This window comes from Heteronotia binoei, chromosome 9, assembly GCF_032191835.1.
Source record: "Heteronotia binoei isolate CCM8104 ecotype False Entrance Well chromosome 9, APGP_CSIRO_Hbin_v1, whole genome shotgun sequence".
Lineage (NCBI taxonomy): Eukaryota > Metazoa > Chordata > Lepidosauria > Squamata > Gekkonidae > Heteronotia > Heteronotia binoei.
The window spans coordinates 74,825,707-74,846,289 of NC_083231.1; the positions used below are offsets into that span (position 1 = coordinate 74,825,707).

Sequence of the window (20,583 nt, forward strand, 5' to 3'; positions counted from 1 at the left end):
TTATGAATGGCAACCCTGCTAGAAGGTGATGTTCTATTGTCCACCATTCCAGTGCTGGAAGAATGTGATGTGGGACTGTTAGTAGAGTTCGCTAGCATTGACGATGTGGATGGAACGACCTTACGAACCATAATTGTAGGGGTCTCATGCGAAGTCTTGCATGACAGAGGACAGAAGTCGTAGCCGCCATAAAGCCCAGCATCCGTTGAAAGATGAGAACTGTTTGGGTGGGATGAGATATGATGGTATTGGCTAGAGTCTGAATATTGTGGACTCTGTCTGCAGGCAGGTAGGCTTTGTGGGCTATCGTTGATAGGCATGCACCTATGAATTGGACGTCTTGTGTTGGGACAAGGTTGGATTTTTGGAGGTTGACTTGTAGGCCTAGTGAAGCTAGAAGTGTTAAAGTAGTCGAAATGTCCTGTTGAAGTTACTCTTGGGATTGAGCCACAATGAGCTAGTCGTCTATGTATGGACATATGGAGATTTTCTGTTAACGGAGCGACACCACCACCACCACCATGCACTTCGTGAAGACCCTTGGTGCTGTCGATAGGCTGAAGGGGAGAGCACGGAACTGATAGTGGTCGTTCCCGACAGCGAATCTCAGGAATCTTCTGTGGCAATGGTTGATGGTAAGGTGGAAATAGGCATCTTTAAGGTCTATGAGTGCCATCCAAGCATCCTTGGGAATCAGAGGAAGAATAGACTGCAGGGTGATCATGTGGAATTTTTTGTATCGGATATGACGGCTGAGTTTGCGGAGGTCCAATATTGGACGTTGTCCTCCATCTTCCTTTGGGACCAGGAAGTCTCGAGAATAGAACCCCGTGCGATGGAATTGAGGTGGTACTGGTTCTATGGCTGCCTTGGCCAGCAAGGCAACAATCTCTTCCTGGAGGGGTAGAGAAGGAGGAGTAGGTATAAAGCAATGGTGCTTCGGGGGCAAATCGAACTCTATGGTGTAACCCCTGTGGATGATCGGCAGGACTCATGAATCCGATGTTATGGATTCCCACATGGAGAAAAAGGGAAGCAGTCTTGTCGTATGGGGATGGAGATGATGTATCAGTGATGGTGGTATCAACAAGTCAAAGAGACTGCTTCGGTGCAGTAGTCGCCTTCTTAGTCAATTGTGGTCGAGGTCGCTGATGGAATGGTTGCTTCGCTGGTGGAGCTTTGCGTTTCCAATAATCAGCTTGCCTGGGTGAACGGGGGATGCTTGTAGAAGGATGGTTTCCAGCCTCTTTGCCTGTTAGTTTGAGGTTGTTGCTGGCTAACCCCTAGTCTCTTGGCTCTCTTTCTGCTGTCATCTACTGTAGTTAAGATGTCATCAGTGATTGCATTAAAAAGACCTTGGCCATCAAAAAGCAAATCTTCGATTTTAAATTTTATATCAGGCTGAAGTGATGAGGAGCGGAGCCAGGCATGCCTATGTAAGGCAATGGAGGTGGCCATGTTTCTTGAAGAGCAAGCAACAGCATGCCGGACTGAGTTGATTTGTTGCTTACTTACATGGTTAAGCTCCTGTAGTATCTTTGAAGCTTGTTTCTGTGAAGTTTCAGGTAAGGATGGGACTAGTGTATTGAGTTGGGATGATACATTGAAAGTATAGGCAGCGAAGTAGGCCAAATAATTATGAATTTTGGATGTGGCGGTGGAGAGGGAGCAAAGTTTTCTGCCCAATGTGTCCAACTTCTTTCCTTCTTTTTCCGGTGGAACAGGGTGACGTGTCTGCTTTGATTTCGAGGACGAATGTACAATCATTGAATTTGGAGCAGGATGATTAAATAAGAATTTTGAATCTGGTGCATGTATTTTGTATAGGGATTCAATTCTTTTAGACATCGGTGGTACTGATGCAGCCTTATCCCAAGCTTCCTTTAATCCTTCCAAATGGACAGGTAGCATGGGTAAGAAGGATCCTGCAGGCAAATCCGCATGGACCAGGTCATGGACCACGTCTGATACTCTCGGCAGGTCTATGGTTAGTTTTATGTTGAGCGTATTTGCCATATGTGTGAGTAAATCCAGATAAGCTTTGGATCCCTCAGATGGAGAGAGGTCAGCTGGCTTTGTGATGTCAGACGTAGGTGATGTTGGTGATGAGACTGAATGTGATGACTCAGAGTTCTTGGCTTCGGAATCCTCCGGAGCATCTATGGGAGTCGTAGGTCTGTCAAGTGCAGTGTAGCCAATGTTAAGAGTTTCTTTACCAGGGTAGGCTGGTCTGGTTGTATCGTTTGCTGTTTAGATAGAGCAGATGTTGAAGGAGCCGGTGATGTTTGTTTTGGTTCCTGTCGAAGTCGATAGTAGGCTTCGTCATGGCACCAATGATGTGTATCTTCAATATACCTGTATTGATGAGCTTCCTCACGGTACCGAGGCTGATAGGATTCCTCATGGTACTGAGGTTGGTCACGGTACCAATGTCAGTATTCCACAGATGGTGATCTAGAAGGCCTGTAATAGCGATGGTGTCAGTATGGAGATGGAGACTGAGATCTGGACCAGCTATAATAGTAATATCGATCTCTATGCCGACTTGGAGATTGTTCTAGGTACCGACGAACTAGGGATTCCTGATGGAGTGGGGAAACAACAGAATCTTTAAACGTTCTTGGTGCCGATACCTCACAGAATGAATGCATCTCAAGTAGATTGGCTCCTTGTGCTTGGAGTCGAGGTGATGGTTCCATGGACTCCGTGTCTTCAGACAAGGACTCGTGAATGGACAGTGACCGGGATCGAATCCGTATGATCTCGTCAGCAATCACATCAGTAGGCATCGAAAGTTCTGGTGGAACAATTGGTGCCGTGGATTTCGATACTGAGGTGGAGGTCATCAGGTGTGCACTCATGATATCCGAAGCTCTTGGATCCGGTTGGGTCCTCGAAGTCGACTTCGATGTAGATTTCTACTCCGGCTGTCGCTTGGCCGAAGGTTCCAAGTGGTGATTTCTCTTGGATTCGTCCGACTTTTTAGTGTGTTTGCCGGACTTAGACTTACTGGGAGCTGATACCACAGAAGCTGCCGGTTTTGCCACGTCCCTTTGCGGAGTCAGGGAAGGTGGCAAGTTTTGGGACCCAGAAGCTTGGGACATCACGGGCCACAACGAAGACTCTAAAAGGTGACTCTTCAGCCTAGCAGCGCGGTTTTTTCTCGCCTGTTTCCCGAATTGGCTGCAGTGGGTACAAGTGTCGTTCCCGTGGGCCTCCCCCAAACAAAATAAGCACAGATAGTGTCCGTCTGTTGAGGGGATTTTTGTCCCGCACCGAGTACACTTTTAAAAGTGGTTTTAGGATCCTTTCCTTCCATACGCCCAGGGGGGGGGGGGGGTTGGGAAGGGGGAATATAGTAAAGAAGGTAATTTTTTTTTACGATACCAGCAGAAGATCGAAGACGATGAAGACAATGAAGGAACACGAAGGTTGAAGAAAGTAGTAAGGCTAGATGAAGTTGAGATGCAACGAGGAAGGACTATCCCGAGTGGCGGTTAGAAAGAAAACTGGGTGGGTGGAGCGCCTCCCCCTCGCTCCAGGCATGCGCAGTGGATGCCTGCTCCCCAGAGCGAGAGGGAATGCACGCCAAAATAAACGCCTAGGTTAGCTTTAAATTCTCCAAGGTCAGGTTCGTTCCAGGCGGAAAACCCATGTGTGGGACTGCACAGAGACCATGATGAAGATCAAGAAGAGACAAGAGCCTATCATTTTAGTCAGCAGCACAAGTGGAAACTTCTGCTGCTGCAGCTCCTGTAGCCTACTGTACCACCTGTATCAGCTCCTACTTTTCTAAATAGAAAGGTGTACTGCTTCACTACTCATTGCTGGAGATAAGGATCCTTACACAGGAATTAGGGAACAAACTGACCACTGAAGTGCTAAATCCTATACAGCATTCTGCAAGTGAGGGATGCTATACCATCAAACTGCCTGATTTTTAAGTCATCATTGGGAAATCTGTTAAATTATAATGATAAATGCATTTATATCCTGTGAAGTTCCAATGAATTGGTCTTTTCACAACTCCAGGAAGAACAAGAGAATTTATCTTTATACTGTTTACAATTACTTTTGAACCCAAATAGAAAAGGAATCCTTAAGTTTCCTATATTCCATATTTGGCACAAGACAATAGAGATGGCATTCCTGTACAATGGAATGTTCCTAATGAGTCCCAAGACTCGGATATTACTGCTGATGGCCTCACTAAATGATCAGGAAGTAAACTTTACTTTTTAAACAACCTGTTCTTTTATCAGTTTGCATTCATATTATCAATTTTTTAAAAAAGTGCAAGAACAAGGAACACCCACAGATGTCTACACTTGGAACAAAGCCGTTACACAGCGATTCCAAGCAATTGTCAGAAGGGCAATATTGGTGAAGTTATTTCGCCTTTTACATAAGCATGGACTCAAGGGAGTCAAGAGAGGTCTGCAAGGACTTGTGCTATTTATTTATTAATGCACAGAGCACCAATTAGATTCCTGTGATTTGTATTTGACGCTTTTGTCTTACACTTCCCTGAGAGGGGGAGCAGTAAACAAAGCCTCTGGCAAAGCACTTGCAAAGCTGCAGGGAGTCTCTGCTGAATCCCTGGCCTATCAATGATTCAAAGCAAGCAGAGAAGCAAAAAGGAGGGGGCAGCACCATCCAAGGAATCTGAACACACAGCAATGGTCTACAGTGTGGCCTCACCCTAAAGCAAAATTCAGTCCTAGCAGGGGCCACAGGCAAGGCCTGGAAAGCACTCCTAACTTCCCAAAATATGAGAAGGGTGACCCCCTGTAAATCTACATTTTTCTTCAACATAAGAAGGCTTCTAATAACACTAATAATAACAATAACAAGAAGAATACAGCAATGATTGCTCACTGTCTGGAAGCAGCACTTTCATGCTTATACATAAAATATTTATTAGTGTTCTAAAAGCCAAGCACTACAAAGCAGTTTCTCTATATTTGTAACTATTTTATGCATGGACATGAAAGAGTTCCTACCTGAACAAGTGAGCGAAAATCACAGCATTCTGATTTCTTTGTGCTATAAACCCAGCATACCCTAAAGATGCCAGGAAGACTAATCAGAATATAAAGAGAAGCTGATAAAACTCACAAAATTCTATAATCACACCCCAGTCTGCCCCCATGAGAAGCTTAGCCAGGGTCAGCATCACCATGCATTGAGGTAGGGTGGTAACTTGCATGTACTGATGGACTACACATAAGTTTCTTTGCACCTGGGAGTTATGTTACAAGCACACAAGCACATTTAGTCAACAGGACCCCAGATGGGCCCATATACTGTGGAACATTTCGTTAAGACCAAATAAGATACCAGGAAATGAAACAAAAACCAGGAAATAAATCATTGTGTATCAGGATGCAAAATTAGATTCCATCATCTTTTCCAACCAATTTTATATAATTGTATAAACATTTTATACAATTTGTATAAAAATCAGTTGATCTCGTAAAACTTGGGATTGCTCCTGTTGTGTGCAAAAATGTCCCATAAAAATATGTTGTGAAAATGCCTATTACTCATAGGAAGGTTAGCTGGATGAGGATCCTAGCTCCAAAGATTCTTACTAAGCCATATAGAGAAAGTAATGAATATTAAAACTTTCCAGTAAGGCATTTTGAGACCTGAATAAACATTTTTAAAGCTTTCCCAAGTCTTAAAATACTAGTGAGAGACAGAAAGAATCTCAGACTATTACCTAAATTTTAAAAATCATTCTTCTAAGATTTTCTGCTAAACAAAAAAAAAAAACCTCCTCAGTTCCCAAGTATGCCAACTCAAAAATACAAAACTTCTTGATTTCACTGGTGCTCAAGTCCATAAAAAGACTTTAGCTTTGGTCACAACAAAAACAATAATCAGAATAAAACATACACAGTATGATATAATTTCCCTCCAGAACACTAGTTAGGTTCCATGGCCAAGGCATTCATTTGGATATTTCCCTTAGGAATTGCTTCCGGAGACTCATAGCTCGCGAAGCAAATTTTGCCACACATAAGTGGTTCTTTTATTCCTATCCGCCAATAATTTGTCTAGCTGATATCTAATATTTCTCCCAGGGACACTGGAACAGATCGGGAGTATATAGTCGGCCCTAATACACTGATATAATTTACATTGGAATAATACATGTTCCCTGTCTTCCGGTTTCTTGTCCCCACAAATACACAATCTCTCCTCATATGGTTGTCCTGTGTATCTGCCTTCCATAACTGCTGACGGTAACATATCAAGTCTGAGAAGGGTAAATGCTCTCCTATACTCAATTTTATCAAGATTATGCAAGTATGGCATCAGTGTTATTTTATGTAGCTCCTCTATTCCTGGTAAATAACCTTTAAGCTGATTCAAATCATGCTGTCTTTCGACATCCAAGATTCTCTGTTTAAGAAAGGGTTTAACCAAATTGTACTCCATGTTGAGCAAATATTGTTTAGATAGTCCATAATAACCCAACTTGGACTCCGTTTCTCTAATCCACGGAGGCACAAACGAATCTTTGGTCATCTTCAGCATCTTCAGCAACTTACCTTGAGGTAAAAGAAACTTGAAGTGCCACGCTAAGCAAAGTCTATGGGCCTAGAAGGGTATAATCCAGATAGCCCAATCTCATCAGATTTAAGAAGCTAAGCAAGGTCAGCCTTGGTTAGTATTTGAATGGAAGACCACCAAGAAATTCCAGGGTCACTACACAGAGGTAGGCAATGGCAACACCTCTGAACATCTCTTGCCTTGAAAACCCTATCGGGTCACCATAAATTGGCTGTGACTTGACCCTTTCCCCAAAAAAAAATCCTACAGAGGATGGCACCCATCAGCTCTTCTTACAACCACTTGCTCTCAACAGTTTGAAAATCAAACAGCTCATCAAGATGATTTGTTGGCTTAGTATCATCAGGAACCAGGCACAAAGGTAACTTCTCCAGCAGCTGCTCTTGTGCTTTCAGCTGGCCTCATTTTACAAGACAAGCCTGCCTTAACCTGATCCCCAAATTTATTTTAAGAAATTAGCTCAGGCCAAGCTTGGCTCAGAAAGCACCAGTGCAAGTCTTAGCTAAACCGATGCCAATATATTTTTTCACTATGCAGATCTTATAGTGGTACAGCAGAAATGCCTAATATTCCTTAACCACTGGCATCCAGTGGAAAATATTCATAAAAATACTCAGAATAATTCTTTGTAATTTGCATCCTGTTGAAAATATTTATTAAAATGCAATAATTTATTCTAACTTTTTAAAGAAAAAACCAGGCAACTGATCATGAGGATGACATGCAGGAACTGCATACCTGGAAATAGCATCTTAACCCTATTATGCTTTTAAATGAGCCCAAAGAAGTCAAGAGAGGAGATTGCATTACATATAGCAGCATCATTAAGAAGAAAAAGCATAACAGAGGCAGGTTAAAAAGACACTATAAAGCACTACAACTTTCTTTCTTTGAGGGTCACCAAACAAAACAGATTTCGCAGCCTATTATGAATCTTATCTGAATGGCCCAAGATCCTGGAAGCTAAGCAGGGTTGGCCATTTGGATGGGAGTCCACCAAGGAATCCCAAGGTTGCTACACAGAGGAAAGCAATGCCAAACCAAATCTGTGCATCTCAACCCTATGGAGTTGCCATAAATTGGCTGCAATTTGATGACACTTTACACACACACACACAAAATGAACCTAACAAAATCATCTGGAAGAGCAAGAGCCCGCAGCTAGGAGCATAAAACAAGGCTTCATGTTTTGAGAAAAGATACACAAACATGGAGAAGAGGCTCTCAAATCTTGAAAAATTATGATTCCATAATGAGGTATGTTGAGACACTGTCCGTGATACTATAAGCTCTTTACATGAAGCAAGTATTCCTTCAAGTGTCCAGTGACAACAGCTAAGCAGATATGCAAAATTTTGGTGGCAGCAACATATTCTGAACACCTAGGCCAAGTCATTTACCTGTATGGATGCTCCAACCTTCTCATTGCAAAGACTGCATACCAGAGCCCATCTGCTGCTAGGAATATGGGAGACCTTTGTGATAGGCTCCATCTTTTCTGGGCTGCCAATGCTCACCTGAGAAAATGAAAACAGATCAATTGGCACACACTAAAAGGCGAAACATCCTGAAGTTATTTTGCTACTTATATTCAGATGCTAAATTAACTGTTAAAATATCCAGCTCTTAAACACAAAATTCTGTGTCAAAGCCATTTTAAAGACAGATAAATATTTATATATTCTGTCCCATCTAGGAGAGTAGAGCAGTATACATGATTCTTTCCAACCCACCCCATTCATCTTATAAAATAGGTTAATCTAAAGACAGAAGTAGCCCAAAGTCATCTGATCAGTTTCATGGTTCAGCAGAAATTGGAACACAGATTCCCCCCCTTGCTATATGTCCAACACTCAGTTCACTTGTACCATACAACACTGACCATCTGCTGAACTCAAAATTGATATTTGAGTGTCAAAACCAATAAAATATCACTGATAATCCACTGTGTCCCTTCTTCATCTTTCTGGATTCCAAAAGCAAACTCTGCTTTTTTAAAAAATACGGTGAATTTCCCCCTCTCCCAAAAACTGTAATGGTTTTTGCTTTTATACCGCCACCTGCACTTCAGCTACATTTCTTTTCACTTTTCACCCACTTTCTGTTAGCAAGTACAGTAACTCCTTACATTCATGCACGTCGTAAAAGGGGGGGGGGTGAGGGGTTACTAGTTGCCTCTCAGAATGGAGAGAAAGGAAGAGATCAACTGAACCCAAGACTTCCAGGTATGCCTGATGACTCCAGCAGAGCTGGTAGGAAATCTTCACTAAGCAGACAGGTATCTACACATATCACACACACAAACTGCAATCCTAAGAATACTTTCATGGGAGCAAACCCCAATGAATAAAATGGGACTTACTTCTCAGTAGATCTGCTTAGGGCTACTGCTTAAGTCTCACAAAGCTCACTAACCACAAAATGTGGGGCCAGCCCCCCCCCCCCCCCCCACCAATGCCATAAGCACCAGGCTATCATTCATTGCCTTGCTGCACTGCTTGTTTCCAGAGAGATCCATCCTTCCACGAAGGTGGTACAGGCACTTGCTTTGCTTTGAGTCTGTGATGTTGCTTAGTGGTTTCCTCACACATCTCTTACTGTTAAGTGTTAACAAGGGATACACCTAGTTCTGAATGTAGATGCTGATTGCTCAGAACACTCACCTCAGGAATCCAAAGGGCACAACTAACGTGGACCCACTTAGTCCCACTTCGAGTTGGCTTCATGGCTCCACCTTTCTTGGGACACAACAAACACTTTGGTTGAACACCAAGGGCACAAGTTCGGCATAACCAACTGCCCTCTGGAACCTTAAGGATTCCATAGCATGCCTGTTTTCACAATACAAAAAGGAAACGGAGATTTTAAAAAATAGTTAAAATAAATAAATTTCATAATGGGATACTTTGTGTGTAAGAGATTAGTGTTAATATTTGTATAGCACCTTTTCTGCGTGTGACTGTATTTCAGCAATCTACTCATTCATTCCTTCAAGTCATAACAAAGAAACTAAGGATGAGAGAGATTAATTTAACAAAAACCAATCAAGGAATTTGTAGATAAAGAGGGATGTGGGTATCCCAGTCTTAAAACTGGCTACAGTAATCAGTGTAGTGGGTGCTGCAGTAACAACTGTGCCTATGCAATGTAATGAAGCCACAGATGCCTATACAACTACATAAAACATATATAAAACTTTAGCTTGTTTCTTGGACAGCAGAAATAGCTGCAGCAGGATAACCAAGCAAAATCTCAGCTGCAAATGCTACTTTCCTAAAGGCACATGTCTTCTTTTAGATTAGGACTGTACCCTTTTAACTTAGGGACAGTTTGAAAGTTACTGTAGTGGAATGGTTACCACTGAAATGACTTCCAAGTGACCAAGACTTTACCCAGCTCTGGTAATGTTGAGTATCAACTGGATTAGGTAGCGTGCACCCATGAAATGTGTCACTATGGGATATGACCAAGTCAGATTACCACAGCCATGCAGTCAGGCATTTTTATCAACCCTTAAGTTCCACTGGGCCAGAGGTGGGGAACAGTGGCTCTCCAGATGTTTTTTGCCTACAACTCCCATCAGCCCCAGCCAGCATGGCCAATGGCTGTGGCTGATGGGAGTTGTAGGCAAAAAAAACATCTGGAGAGCCACTGTTCCCCACCCCTGCACTAGGCACAAGGAAAGCCTAATACTACATTCAGCAGGAGCCTGGAACAGGAAATAAAGAGGACTATTGTAACCAACTGCAACAGCAAAGGCAGACTACTAGATGGAATGATAATTATCTCAACTGGAGTTAAGCCAAGGTTCTGATACAAAAATAACAGCAGACATATTTATATCTGTGTCCACCACCTGAAAGATGAGAAGGTAAAACCAAATAGGAAAAAGAAAGGAGGTATTCCAAGTGCACTGTGCTATTCCTTAGGGAACTCACTCAACTTTTACCCAACTGGCTTTACTTGTCGATATAGAGACAGGGCGCCTACAGAAGCCTCTATCCAAGCTACTGTTGATTTGGATCCCAATGAAACCTTGCATGTTTCAGTGTAATAACAGTGCAATTTATTTATTTATGATTTATATCCCACCCTTCCCACAAAGATGGCTCAGGGCGGCAATGGGAATGGTTGCCAGTTTATTTAGACAGCAGGTTTGAAAAGACTCTAAAAGGGGATCTATCCTAGTAGACATTCATGCATATTTATCCTCATACAAGGCTATGATCACAATAAATAATTAATTCATCCTTCTCCAATACAGAACCCAAAAGAGAATAATACCCTCTCCTGGATTTTCAGATACCACAGACTACTAGACCCACAGACAAAAGGAGGTGGCTTAACCTCCTGGAGAAGAAATAAAACTACACTGAGGACTTTTCCCAAAAGGAAACAGCCAATCACAAAATCTAATATGCTAAAAATGCCTAACTAATTTTCTTCCTCACCAAAAATATGTGTTATATTTCTGCAGTAGGTTGTCATGTCAATGCTGTCTTGAAACTTGGGACTAAATAAAGTAAACTAAGTTGGATCCAATCACTCAATAGAAGAGTGCAGCATTTACCTGATCTGTATTTTTTTATTTTTTCATATAAAACCATCATTTTTTTAAAAAAAGAAAGCAATGCATTTTGCTCAGTTATTAAACCATTTCCCTCATCTCTGTCCTGGTATGTCTTTCACCTAAGTCACAACCATTTATAAATGAAATCTCCACTACCACCTTGTAGTGACAGTGAGTCTATACAAACTCATTTCAATATTAAGCATTATTCCACTGGGTACCTGGTGAACACAAATATTGCATTTGTCACAGAACACCATCTCATTGCCATCTTCCCCATCTGGAGATTGGCAAACATCACAGACTACATCTTCATCATACTCGATTCCAAGTCCTTCCTCAGTCTCAATAGCATGATTCATGTTGTCATAGCATCGCTGTTCAAATTCTTCCATAATTCTCTCCATGGTGTATTCATCCAGTTCAGGCATTCCTGAGAAATTAATCCAACATTTTAAAAATACCATACTCATTACACTCATTAAGAAACACAGTTTCTGATATCAGCCAACAAGAAATTATACTTCTTGACTGTGGCTGAATGGACAAGCCCAATGGATCATCTTTTTTTTTTTAAAGACTGATAGGTAGTTATTAGCTGCCAATGGCAAACAGAAGAGAAGGGTGTAGATCAATACAGTGTGTTTCACTTTTAACACCATGGTAGAGCTCAGAATCATTATGCTTCAGACTCATTATTCTATCCTTTTTAAATGGACTCTTAAATTTCTAATGCAGTCTTACTTCCAACTATTCCACTCTCTAAAGAGCCAGCTGTTTCTGGGACAATTATGCCAACTTTTATTACTTCAAAAACACCTTCTTCATAGGCCTGTATTTCAAGAATACCACGCCTTCACAGTCAAAGCAGCACAAAACCTTTCTGAGCTGTTTTAGAAGCAACTGCACCTTAGATCATTTACTGGATCTCAGAAACTTCACAGCTCCCCCTTCAGGCTCCCGAACTGCTTACTGAACATTTTTTTAAAAATGGTTCTGGATGCCTTCAGAAATGATTATTTAGTTTCAACAACAAATTGCTGCTTAATAAAAAAAAAAAGTTGCACTGGGTACAAAAAAAATTTGAAATTGTTATCAGTCTGTTGTGTTCCGCTAGCATGGCCATAGGTTAATTTAAAAAAAACTGTTTTAAACATTTTGTGTTGCTTTCTAGAAAATTATAAAGGTCTGGAAGTTTGTACAACCTCTAAACAGCTTAGAACTGCTCAAAAAGATCACTAATTATTCTATTACTCTAAATTTAAAGAGGAACTGGTTTTACTTTATGTTTCTTGCACCTCACTCTCCTACCACATAAGAACATAAGAGAAGCCATGTTGGATCAGGCTAATGGCCCATCCAGTCCAACATTCTGTATCACACAGTGGCCAAAAATGTGTGTGTGTGTGTGTATATATATACACACACACACACACACACACACACACACTGTGGCTAATAGCCACTGATGGACCTCTGCTCCATATTTTTATCTAACCCCTCTTGAAGCTGGCTATGCTTGTAGCCGCCGCCACCTCCTGTGGCAGTGAATTCCACATGTTAATCACCCTTTGGGTGAAGAAGTACCTCCTTTTATCCATTCTAACCCAACTGCTCAGCAATTTCATAGAATGCCCACGAGTTCTTGTATTGTGAGAAAGGGAGAAAAGTACTTCTTTCTCTACCTTCTCCATCCCATGCATAATCTTGTAAACCTCTATCATGTCACCCCGCAGTAGACGTTTCTCCAAGCAAAAGAGCCCCAAGCGTTTTAACCTTTCTTCATAGGGAAAGTGTTCCAAACCTGTAATCATTCTAGTTGCCCTTTTCTGCACTTTTTCCAATGCTATAATATCCTTTTTGAGCTGTGGTGACCAGAATTGCACACAGTATTCCAAATGAGACCGCACCATCGATTTATACAGGGGCATTATGATACTGGCTGATTTGTTTTCAATTCCCTTCCTAATAATACCCAGCATGGCATTGGCCTTCTGACCACACAGTTTAATTCTAGAAATTGCACCTTGGGAAGGTGTCTACTATCCCACGAGCAGAGAGGAGATCTTCCTATCTGTGCTGACCATTTTTCTCCTCACCTGGTCCCCATATCTCAGTAATCCCCCCTCATTTCCACATACAAAAACATAAAGAAATACATTTATCCCCCGCCCCCATTCAGAAAATTCAGTATGGGCATACAGAACATGAAGCTGCAACTGTCTGCTGGTCTGACCTATGTAACTATTAAGCCTCTCTCATAGATCAACAAGGCTGACTAATTAGATTATGCCCTTACCCATGTCTTTAAATTCTTCATTGGCCAATTCCAACCAAGCTACATCCATGTAATTAAGGTCATAGCGACATACACTCTCTGCCAACGTTCGAATGTCAACATAACCAAGTTCGGGGGGCTCAGATCCTGAGGAAAGGATGTATTTCCGAGGTCTTGTAAACGTAACTGCTTTTGATTCAGACACAACCCTGAAAGTGTAGTAAACAGGAGGCATTAATTACACAGGATTTTAATCCTCCCCAAATTTCAAAACCTTAAGCTTGCTATGCAATTACTGACAGACGCTTCAAATTACTAGACTCCTAATGAACAATATCAAATCAACTACTGATCTTCTAGTTGTAAAGCAATGAATGGCTACAGAAATAAAAAAATATACCTAGAAAATAATACGAAAAAAGGATTTATTTTATTCCTAAATTTTAAAAAAGAGTAGTAGAAGAGTAGTTTTCATACCTGTTTTTCTCTATGCTAAGTATTTTCAAAGTGGATTACAATCATATTCCCTTCCTCTCCCCACAGCAAGCACCTTGTGAGGTAGGTGGGGATGAGAGTTCTGAGAGAACAGTGACTAAGGTCACCCAGCAGGCTTTATGTGAAGAAGTGTAGAATCAACGCCAGTTCTCCAGATGAAAGTCTATCACTCTTAACCACTATAACATGCCAGCTGTCCTTGCACAGCTTTTAAAACAAAAATTAGCCTCACTTGGTATCACACTGTAGTACCATCACTGCAGTTGCTGAAGGCAACTAAATATCAAAAATGCAGCACAAATGCAAGACCACAAAATTTTCCTGCTCAACTCAAGAAATGTATACTAAACAATACAAAACACAGCATGAGGTTATAGAAGAAAAATACACAGAATAAAACATTCCTCACATGCATGGTCTTCTTGACTAATCTGTATGGTTCTTTACCTTTCAGTCCTCTATTGTATATTTCCCAGCTTTCTCCTCCCAAACATAGATATCAGATCCAGCAGCTTCAATGTCTACTTCACATGTCTGGCAAAGTAGGATCTTGCCTATTTTGTGAAAAATGCCACAAGACTCTTGCCTCTATCCTGTAGATGTGCTCAAGCAACTTCTGCACATGTATTACACAGGGGAAACTGTCTGTGATAGGGTCTTTTGTGTACAATTCCATCAAATTCAAAATTCTGTGTTATATGCATGTAGCCATTTAAAAATATCAATGTTAAACTATCAACTGTTCAGAAGGAACAATTGGGAATTGGATTTAGTCACAATTGGGAATTGGATTTAGGACACTCCCCCCTCTTCATTTTAAAGAGCTACTTGCACACAATAGTAACAGATCTTCATAAGCGCCTCTTTAATTGAAGCAACTGCACTTTCCACTTTCTCTGAAACTGTCTAAGTTTAACAGGAGCTCAGATCAGTGCTGATTTGAGACTGCTTAAGAGCTCAGATAATTTGAGAGGGTTTAAATGCTCAGATAATGGGCATCCTTAAAGTGCTTTAACCTGAGGCACAACTGCCAAGTTTTGTTGAGCATAATAATATGAAGTTGAGATTTGGTTAATAACTTTGCTCCAGAGAAGTTCTAGGATCTAAATGCAGGGGTAGGGGGCATGCCATAGCAAAAAGTAAATATTTTGGTGGACTATTCTGTTGTTATAGAGATCACAAAATTAGTAGCCTGCTACATTCTATAAACATGGGGTGTTAGTGAGGAGTGAGCAGATGTTTCTGGCTCTTGAGAGAATAAGAATTCTCCCTTTTCTCTTAAGGACAATGAAGAACAGGATGATAGAAAGTAAAAGAGGGCTATAAAAAAACTGAGTGGATGATCTAGTCTCCCCCCCCCCCACCTTCAACGGCAGCAGCATGGACAACTTCCAAGGGTCCTGTTTTCTCATAATATGAAAACAATTGCATTATATTGTGAGGGAAATGTTGGATGGGGTCTTGTATCCCATTACTTTCACGGCCTGGACATTGGGGGGCAGGGGGGGAGCCTAAGCCTGTGTGGTACATCCACAGTAGAACAGCAGCATCACCTCAACATTAAAGGATCTACCATGAAAAAGTTCTATTACTACAGAATTTGATAGGTAAAATCTTGGCCCTAAAAACTGGGAAAAGGAAAACTAAATTCCATGCTCCCCACTTAGGTAGTCTAGACAAGTAGTACTTCTTTATTTATATTATTCTAATAGGAACCAGATGCTTGCAAGAAGTCATATCTTATCTAAAACATAATATAAGCATAGATCAAGATAGATAGCTGCATTAGTCTAAAAGAACAAGAGACCAGTAGCACCTTAAAGACTAACAACATTTGTGGCAGGGTGTGAGCTTCTGAGAGTCATGTACCTGAAAAAGTGACCAGTGACATGGAAGCTCATACCCTACTACAAATTTCGTTAGTCTTTAATGTACTACTGGACTCTTGCTCTTTTCTAATAATATAAGCATGAGAGTGCAAAAATTTAAGGATAGAAGATAAAGGCAGATGGGTCAAGAACCACCTGTTTAGCCATAAAGTGAATCCTTCCTATTGTTATAAAACACCCTCTTTGAAACTGAACTGTCAGGTTTACATCAATTTGGGGAGGTGGGGGGAGAGATAAATGTGTATGACCCAAAACAGGTTTTTAAAACAAGGCAGACTAAATCTGCAACATTTATGCTCTTCAGGGCCACAAAAAATATCATGGAAACATTCTCATGACATGAAGGCTGGAGGTTACAGACATGAAGCAATTGTCTACACAATTGCATCAAACTTTTCCACAGAGAGATCACACATTCTACAATGAGAAGCCTAGTCTGCTGTTTAGATAAATGGCACAAATTAGAAGAATCTGTATACATGCTTTCTACAATAATTTTCATTAAATGTTAGAAAACGTAGAAATCAAAGGGCACTTCTTTCTTTGGAGTTTGTTAAACTGTGTTTAAGTAGCACTAGGACCTCTGGGCATAAACTATGTAGGGACATGAGCTGAGAACCAGAGTAAAATTTGAAATCTAGGCTGAGTTGAGACCATCTTAACCAACATTCAAACTCCCATTTATCTCTTCACATATTTGCAAACATTGAGAGGTAAAAAGGAGTGCTTACTTGCAAGTAATGCTTGTGATGTATCAATGTGTGTTTATTTTTCTCAGTAACCATGAGAGGCAGAAAATGTTGCTGTGCTTTATAAGCTACAGCAACAATCGCAATGTCCCTTTATAAACATGCATTCATACATCCATGGAACAACTCATTCATTTCCTAATACATCTGATGTGTAGTCAATTTGTGCTCCACTTACAGGTTTCTTATAGAAAAGCAAGATCCTCATTTTAAAAATTTCCTGGAATGCTTTCCCCAACATCTGAGCAGACATCACAAGACTCTATTACAAGCTAGGAAGAGTTTCATTTCACATGGCAGGCACAAACCCTCCATCCCCCAGAGGATGCCAAATTACATACAAGGGCCTAAGCTTGCCAACTGAAGAGTTTGCTCTTCAGCCACAGTCCTTTGTAATCATGGCAAAGCAACTGGTTGGGAGGGGCTCCATTTCAAGCAGAAGCCCAGAGCCTCAGCTATCAACAGACCCATTTATTAAAAACCATCACAATGCACAGCTTCATATGGTACAAAAGGAGTGCTTACTTGCAAGTAATGCTTGTGCTGCTCTTTCCTGTACAACAATGAAAACAGCATAAAAATCACCCTTGCTCATATTCGTGCACATTCTAACAGCCAATTAAGGAGTGAGGGAATGGAAATTTGGGGGGGGGGGGTGTTTCTCCAGAGTTTTTCCATTTTCTCAATGGCAAAACTTGGAAATTTGGAGTATTGAAAAAACGTCCTATGAAACACTCTTCTCTTTTTTTAGAAAACCCTAGTCTTGCAACATATTTCACTAATTCCAACTGTACAGTCCCTTGATGGGGGTGGGAAATTGCATAACGTAACTTTTAGTTCAATATAAACCCCAAAAGTGCAAGCCTGGTAGCTCTAAGGCACAGCTGGTAAGGGGTTTCCCCCATGTGACTGACAGCTTCACCAAGGTATACCTGGCTACTGGCTCTGGGATGGTCTCTGGACTGACTGGCACCTGAACTCCCTTCTCCCATTCCTGTCTCCAGGGATCTGCCAACACATAGTATTCATCAGCATTCAACTGGTAAGAGTCAGGCAGCTTCATGGCAGTGATCAGGTCTGTTCTGAACACCTGCAAAGAAAAGAAGAGAGAAGAAAACAGATGAGATGCTGACATTTGATATTTGCACTCTGTGATTCACAGCTCCAGGGTAACCATGGAGCACAGTGCATAACAAGGTCACTGTATCAGCACTAAAACTAACACAGGCTATTAAGAGGCCAGACAGTTAACTTCATATCAGCATGGTGAAAGCGGGGGGAGGATCACTCAGAGTTTTCAAGACTCATAGTTATATCATCTGCCTTCCTGACACAATCCCAGTTCCTTCTCATCACATCACAGATTTGCACCATTTCCAAACAAGATTTCAAAGGCTCAAAACCATTCCCAACATGACTCTACAACAATACTTCTCGGTATGAGAAAGCTCAAAACCTTCTCTTTACCAGGCCTGAGACATCTGCCCATCTAATGGTTTACAAGAGAGAAGAGACACACCATGCATTATTAGAGGCACTAGTTATTTTATTAAAATCCTCCTCTGAGTATGGGTTCCATGTTTCACAAAATCAGTGCTCACTACAGCTCAATGGTAGAGTGCTGGTTTTTCATGCTTCAAATCCCAGAACTGAATCCATGCTAACATTTCCATAGACACAAGGATTTTGACACAGAGAGCATGGTTTTCCCACCTTCCCATTCCTGCAACAGCCTGAAATGTACCCTGAAATCTTGTTCCTGGGTCTCCTGTCCTCCAATAACAAGTCTGAAAAGACGAGGAAGGTAAAAAAAACCGTGCCCTGAGTAGACGTCTTTGTGTCTGCAAAAACATCTAGTCTGTATGTAAGCTCCATGTCTCTGATCCACAGCATTTCTAGAAACTAGCAAGGGTCACTGCCTGAGAGGGGCTGCTAGTGAAGCTAAATGCACCACTGCTCAGAAACAGTGTGCAGCAGATCCTTGTACCCCTACAGACCAGGACCCACAGCTCAATTATTATGGGAATTCTGACCCAGCTGTGACTATTCTTAACTTCTTCATGTATACTCAAAAGGCTTAGGATATAAGATTAGAAGTAGCACAGGTAACTAATGTGTCCAGAAATCATATCTATTAAAATTTGCATATTTAGCAGCAAAATATCACTGAATCAATTCCCTTCTTTCAGTCCCACCCATTAAATCCTGCTCCTCCTAAGATTTAATTACAACAAGTAGAATGTGCACAGAAGCAGGACCTTTTGCGTGCCTCATTTCCTAAAATTGAAGTCTGATATTTTGGGGCTGATTTTTGTTTTACTAAAGCCATTCCGCACAGCGGGTGTATTATTTTGTGTGGTCAGGGTGGTATTTATTACATCAAGGCAAAGTCTGGTTTTCAGCATTCTCTCTTCAGGAGGTAAATATCAGCTCCAACCAAGTGACAGTGTCGCTAAGCAAAATATTTCCAATGTGAATCAGGTGCAGTAAAAAATCACCTCATGGTGACTTGTGAAAAAGTAATATGAGAGCTGAGCCAACTGACACATCATGAACTGCATTTTGATTCACTCCTATGTTGCACAGCTGGTGATGGAGAAATGTGTTCCCTCACCCCAGAAGAGAAATGACAAGTTTGCATAAATGGTTAACATACTGTGCTACCTTAGAATTTTTGCAAGGTGAATATAAAATAAAATCAAGAGATGTGATAACAGAAGGATTTATTTGCCAATGGTTTTCTTGTTTACAACCTCAGAAAGGTTTAAAGTAGATAAAAGGCTTTGTGATTTTAAGCAATCTAGACTGAATTTGAAGCAGAACTATGTACAAATGATGAACATCTTATTGCCAAAGTAAACAAACTTTTTGTTGAAATCTGAGACAGAGAAAGAACAAGTGAAAGAATATATGATAAAAAGGCTAAAAATTTTGGATATGACATATGAATGGAGCAATGGGGACATAAGTGGGTTGAAATTTACATTAAGTTCTAGCCTTAAATACAGCTTTTATAAGATGATGAATCATTAGTATATGTCTCCAGAGAAACTGGCCAAAAATGTATAAAGGTGCTTCAAGTCTGTGTTGGAAATGTGAACATGGAGGAACACTTTACCATATATGGTGGATGTGTAAGAAAATAAAATAAAATACACTGATTAATTCAGCAGATTTTAAAGGTTAATATACAATTGAAACCAGAGTCTTTTCTTTGGGGCTTAATGGAACTCAGCTGGAAAGAAGTCACAGAACTTTGTTCTCATAGAGAGCCAAAGATAGCAAGATTGTTATATGCACAAAATATCAGCTCCAAAATATCAGTGGAAGAGTCTGGCATTGCCTACAATAGAGGAACAGTTGGTGAAGGTGCTGGAACTTGAGGAGACGCTAAACTTACTTCACTGATTAGAGAAAAGACAATAAAAGCACATTTATTGCTGATTGAAAACTGATTAGACTTTTTGCATGAAAACAAAAAATAATGACTTGATGATTTGTGGTTTTGATGAATAAGAAATTTTAACAATAGGAATAGACAGATTTACTTTGTAATCACAGAATAAGAGAAAACTTTGTAATCATACTTATATTTGTTGCAGAGAAAATCAGAAGCCTCCTTTTATTTTATATTGTTTTTCTTCTTTCTTTTCTATTTCTCCATTATTTGTTATTCTTTCTTTTAATATTTTTTAATTCAGCATGTACATTAATTTCTGGCCGCCAGACAATCTCAGGATCTCCTGGCTATACTATACAACATTCCGTATGATGATGATGATGATGATAATAATAATAATAATAATAATAATAATAATAATAATAATAATAATAATAATAATAATAATAATAATAATAAAAAGGTACCACTCCACAGTGATGCTGCATACTGAGCTGGCCACCAGAGGACATGCTGCATATAGTGACTTCTCTCTTTTAAATCAAAATATCAGCCAGGAAAAATTGAGGCCAAAAACTCTTGCTGCAGCTCTGCATTGCTTACCACTAAAACACCATCTG

At 40.6% G+C, this 20,583-nt stretch overlaps 1 protein-coding gene across 4 annotated transcripts in view; it reads right to left on the bottom strand.

Annotated features, from left to right (window-relative positions):
- The window catches only part of JADE1 (jade family PHD finger 1), a 108,892-nt gene that overhangs the window by 13,091 nt on the left and 75,218 nt on the right, over window positions 1-20,583 (bottom strand). For all 4 annotated transcript variants that reach the window (XM_060246792.1, XM_060246790.1, XM_060246791.1 and 1 more), the window contains 5 exons: window positions 17,496-17,653; window positions 13,452-13,639; window positions 11,374-11,585; window positions 9,246-9,413; window positions 7,983-8,099 (listed from right to left, as the gene is read on the bottom strand). In XM_060246792.1, coding sequence (XP_060102775.1) covers window positions 7,983-8,099; window positions 9,246-9,413; window positions 11,374-11,585; window positions 13,452-13,639; window positions 17,496-17,653 — 843 coding nt within the window. The remainder of the gene's footprint in view (window positions 1-7,982; window positions 8,100-9,245; window positions 9,414-11,373; window positions 11,586-13,451; window positions 13,640-17,495; window positions 17,654-20,583) is intronic.